The sequence below is a fragment of the Lepus europaeus genome, chromosome 4 (genome assembly GCF_033115175.1).
Source record: "Lepus europaeus isolate LE1 chromosome 4, mLepTim1.pri, whole genome shotgun sequence".
Lineage (NCBI taxonomy): Eukaryota > Metazoa > Chordata > Mammalia > Lagomorpha > Leporidae > Lepus > Lepus europaeus.
The window spans coordinates 145,532,822-145,537,898 of record NC_084830.1 but is presented as its reverse complement, the minus strand read 5'-3'; the positions used below and the strand labels follow the sequence as shown (position 1 = coordinate 145,537,898).

General features: G+C 46.7%; 1 protein-coding gene across 2 annotated transcripts; it reads right to left on the bottom strand.

Annotated features, from left to right (window-relative positions):
- Nucleotides 1-3,376: 3,376 nt before the first annotated feature.
- Nucleotides 3,377-4,513, bottom strand: LOC133758586 (L-lactate dehydrogenase A-like 6B). 2 transcript variants are annotated; one of them, XM_062189767.1, is made up of 2 exons: nucleotides 4,134-4,375; nucleotides 3,377-3,959 (listed from the first exon to the last, which is right to left on the bottom strand). In XM_062189767.1, exons 1-2 carry the CDS (start codon nucleotides 4,373-4,375, stop codon nucleotides 3,377-3,379), a joined length of 825 nt encoding a protein of 274 aa, XP_062045751.1. The 2 variants fall into 2 exon arrangements, with proteins under 2 accessions (XP_062045751.1, XP_062045750.1); XM_062189766.1 differs by having other exon boundaries at nucleotides 3,377-4,513.
- Between the last annotated feature and the right edge of the window lie 564 nt (nucleotides 4,514-5,077).

Sequence of the window (5,077 nt, the reverse complement as noted above, 5' to 3'; positions counted from 1 at the left end):
GATGTATGGTTTATCAATTATTTCTCTCATGGATCATGCCTTGGGTGTTATCTAAAAAGACATCACTAAATACAAGGTCATCTAGACTTCTCCTATTTTTATGTTCTGGAAATGTTCTAATTTTACATTTATTTTTGTGATCCATTTTAATTTCTATGAAGAGTGAAAAATCTGTTGTCTATCTGGGTTTTATGGAGGTCCCATTATCCTAGCACCATTAGTTGAAAAGATTATCTTTGTTCCAATACATTGTATTTGCTCTTCTATCAAAGATCAGTTTTATACAAATCTATTTCTGAGCTCTCCGTTATGTTCCATTCATCTGTCTATTTCTTTTATTTTTAAAGATTCATTTATTTATCTGGAAGGCAGAGCTACAGAGAGACAGAGACAGAGAGAGAGAGAGAGACAAAGAGGTCTTCCATCTGCTAGTTCAGTCCCCAAATGGCCACAGCAGCCAGAATTGGGCAGATCCGAAGCCAGGACCTACCACGCAATAGCACCAACCCCTCACCTGTCCATTCTTTCACCAATATACTGTTCTGATTAATGCTGCTCTGTAGTGAGTTTTAAAGTGAGGCCCTGTCAGTCCTCCAGCGTTGTTCTTGACCTTCAACATTCTGCCAAATGTTTCGGGGTCTTTTTCTTCTCCGTATAAACTTCAGAATCATCTTGTTAATATTCACAGAATAACTTACTGGGATTTTGATTGGGATTTCTCTGAATCTATACATTAACCTGGAAAGAACTGACATGTTGACAACACTGAGTCTTCCTATCCATGAACATGGAATGTCTCTCCATTTTGTTTTTGATTTCTCTCATCAGCGTTTTCTAGGTCTCCACACAAAGAAGTTGTGTTTTGTTTGATATATCAAAAGAATTTCATCTTGGGTGGGGTGCCAATGTAGTTGATAGTATGTTTTTAATTTAAAATTCCCTATGTCCATTGCTGGTATATAGGAAAAGGACTGACATCTTAACCTTGATATAATTGCAATATTTGTTTCAGAATATTTTACTAGTTCTTTTGGATTTTCTATATAAACAATAATGCCTTTGCAAACAAAGACAGTTTTAGTTCTTCCTTTCCAGTCTGCATACCTTTCCTTTTCTTGTCTTACTACATTATCTAGGACTTCAAGCATGATACAGAAAACAGGTGGTGAGAGAGGACCCTCTTGCTTTGTCCCTCACCTTAGTGGGAAACTTTCATGTTTAGCACAGTTTAAGTATGATGTAAGCCATAGCATTTCATAGCCATTGGCTAGCGTTGTGGAGCAGTGGGTTGAGAAGCCAACAGCAATGCCAGCATGCCACATGAGCACCGGTTCAAGGCACAGCTACTGTATTTCTGATCCAGCTTCCTCCTTATCTGCTTGGGAGGGCAATGGAAGATGGCTCCGGTGCTTGGTCCCCTGTCACTCATGTGGGAGACTTGGATGGAGACTCAGTCTCTGCCTCAGCCACAGCCATTTCGGTCCCAAGGGACATGAACCAGCAGATGGATCACTAGTCACTCCCAGTCTCTCGGAAACTCAACTTCTCAAACAATAAATCTTTATTTAAGAAAACTGGGACCTTTGTCAATAGTCTTATCTAACTGAAGTTCCCCTCTATGCCTGGGTCAGAGTTATTGTCAAAAATATGTTAAGGGCTGGCATTGTGGTGTAGTGAGTAAAGCCCCAGACTGCAGTACTGGCATCTCAGATGGGTGCTGGTTCAAGTCCCGGCTGCTCTTCTGATCCAGCTCTCTGCCATGGCCTGGGAAGGCGGTAGAAGATGCCCTAAGTCCCTGGGACCGCGCATTTGTGTGGGAGACCCAGAAGAAGCTCCTGGTACCTGGCTTTGGATTGGCTCAGCTCTGGCCATTGTACCCATTTTGGGAGTGAACCAGTAGATGGAGGACCTGTCTCTACCCCTCTCTGTAACTCTTACAAATAAAATAAATCTTTTAAAAAAATGGATGTTAGATTTCATCAAATGCTTTTCCTGCCTGTACTGACATGTAGTTTACATTCTTTGCCCCACTTACAAGATAGATGACATTGCTTCTGTGGGTATACTTTTATTTATACACTGCAGAGGGAGCTGCAACTTTTATAAACAATATAAAAATGAGGGGCTGACACCGTGGCGTAGCGGGCAGAGCCGCTGCCTGCAGTGCCAGCATCCCATATGGGTGCTGGTTCAAGTCCTGGCTGCTCCACTAACGATCCCGCTCTCTGCTGTGGCCTGGGAGAGCAGTAGAAGATGGCCCAAGTCCTAGGGCCCCTGCACCCACATGGGAGACCTGGAAGAAGCTCCTGGCTCCTGGCTTCGGAACGGCGCAGCGCTGGCTGTGGCGGCCAGTTGGGGAGTGAACCAGCGGATGGAAGACCTCTCTCTCTCTCTCTCTCTCTCTCTGACTCTCTTCTCTCTCTGTGTAACTCTTTCAAATAAATAGATAAATCTTAAAAAAAAAAAAAAACACACACAGAAATAAGCCAGCCACCGTGAATCAGCACATTTACAATAAGAAGAATGGACATTCCTAGAAGACAGTACATAGCGGTATCATCTTTTTAATCAAACAGCAACTACATGAGGCTACTTCATAAAGTTCACAGAAAATGGAATTAAAAAATGGTGTCAAAAAGGAAAAAGAAAATGAAAAAATTGAAGGGGCTGGTGTTGTGCAGCAGGTTAAGCCCTCATCCTATATCCTGTATATGAGAAGCCAATATCCTATATCAGAGCACCAATTGGAGTGCTGGCTGCTCTGCTTCAGATCCAGCTCCCTGCTAATGTGCCTGAGAAAGCAGGGGAAGACATTCCTAGTACTTGGTTCCCTAATTCCCCTTGGGAGACCCAGACGGAATTTCAGGCTCCTGGCTTCTGCCCAGCCCAGCCCCCACCACATGCTGAGCATATCAGCAGATGGAGGATCTCTCTTGCTATCTCCCCTCTGATGCTCTCGCTTTCAATTAAGTCAATCTTTGTTCAAAACTGAAAAACATGTATAATGATCTCATAACACAACTTTTCCACGAAGTTTTTGAAGACCCCCCCTTTGCACAGATTTCAACACTTTTGCTCCAAAAAGAAAAGTTTCTCTAAATTTCATTTCTACAAACATTTAGGAAAACCTCCATCTACGCATAAGGCAAGTCCTGGTACATCCACAGTACCCACAGCACCTCTGATGCAGTCACTCAAAAATTACTAAAAGATAAACATCAAACAGGATCTGAATGCTAAAGCAAAGCTCTGGAGGGCTACATAAACATGGGAACCACCCATCCACTTTCAGGAATTCAAGTTCATCGAAAAGTCTGACCTACAGACTTGTCTACCACCTCTCCTATTCTCTCTTCAGAACGTGGCTGTAACAACCTTAAAGCTTCAGCTCCTTCTGAATCGCCCAGAGCGTTTCTGCACTCTTTTTCAAACGGGCCTCCTCTCCGGGGCTCAGCTTGATCTTCACAAGATCTGAAATACCGTTTTCTCCCAGGACGCAAGGCACACTGAGGAACACCTCTTCATCGATTCCATACAGTCCCTTGATTATGGTGGACACCGGATGCGTTCTCCTTAGGTTCTTCAAAATGCTTTCTGTGAGATCAGCTACAGAGAGGCCAATGGCCCAAGAAGTGTAACCTTTCATCTTAATAATCTCGTAGGCACTGGCGATCACTTCCTTGTGGACATTCTTCCACTGCTCAGGATCTCGATCCGTTCCGATCTCTGCGTTCAGGTCCTTTAGAGGGACCCCAGCAACGCTCACTCCACTCCACACTGGAACACTCGAGTCTCCGTGCTCTCCAAGAACCCACCCGTGACAGCTTTCAGAGTGGATACCAAGCTTCTGACCGATCAAGAAACGGAAACGAGCAGTATCCAGGTTGCAGCCGCTTCCAATCACACGGTTTTTAGGGAACGCACTCAACTTCCAGGCTACGTAGGTTAAGATGTCCACCGGGTTGGAAACGACAATCAGTTTACAGCTGGGGCTGTACTGGACAATACTGGAAATCATAAACTTGAAGATGGTCACGTTTCGCTGGACCAAGTTAAGGCGCGTTTCTCCTTGCTCCTGGCGCGCGCCTGCTGTGATAATCACCAGGCTGGAGTTGGCAGTGACGAGGTAATCTTTGCTGCAGACAATATTTGGCATTTTCATGAACGGGCTGCCGTGTTGAAGATCCATCGTCTCGCCTTTCAGTTTGCTTTCATTGACATCCACAAGGGCAAGTTCGTCACTCAAGCCTTTCAATAAGATGCTGACTGCGCAGGCCATGCCGACCGATCCGGCCCCAATGATGGAGACCTTATTGTGACAAACCGGCTCCTCCGAGGTGAAATTCTGCATCAGCTCACGCTTCACGGTCGCCATCTTGGACACGGGAGTGAACGGCCAGACGGCTGTGAGCGGATGGCCAGCTGCCCGGGGAGGACACACGGCCATTGCTGGGCGCAAGAAACTAGTGAGCGCTCTCTGGCCGGCCCGCAGCACTCCCAAGGCCCAGCTCATGGCTGTTCACTCAAGATGAGGAAGAACTCCTCCCGGTACGAAGGAAGTTGGCTGCTGGGTCTGTTGACCGTTGGCTGCGGTCTTCCCCCTAGCGAGCATGCGCAGGCCCGCCCCAGCCTAGTGCGCCTGCGCAGTCTCCACCCCAGCCTACTGTGGCTTGCGGGCCGCCGCCAAGTCCTCATCTGGGCTGCTAGGCCAAGACAGGGAGACACTTCATTTCCAGTGCATGTGTCCTGGACTTACTTTGACACACGTGTATTTTCTTTGATATTTGATGCATGCAACAGGTCAACCCGGGTCCACTGTGGACTCCTGGGCTTTCCAGACTGCGATGCCTCGCACACCAGCCCCACGCTGGCACGGCCAAGTGAGACCCGTCCTCTGGTCAGGCAGCGGTGGACACACCTCCCTTATTGAACCGTGCAGTCCCTTTCATTTTCGCCAGTGATAAGCCTGGAACAAACCCGGCTTGCATTCTCACCGCAGCAACAGCACCAAGGAGAAACGCACCTTTCACCATAGGTCTCCGAGCCTTTAGGCGAGACAGGGTCTCCCCAGCCAAAA

Excerpts from the sequence above, each read along its gene's own strand:
- LOC133758586 (XM_062189766.1), bottom strand. The coding sequence starts at position 4,513 with ATGAGCTGGGCCTTGGGAGTGCTGCGGGCCGGCCAGAGAGCGCTCACT.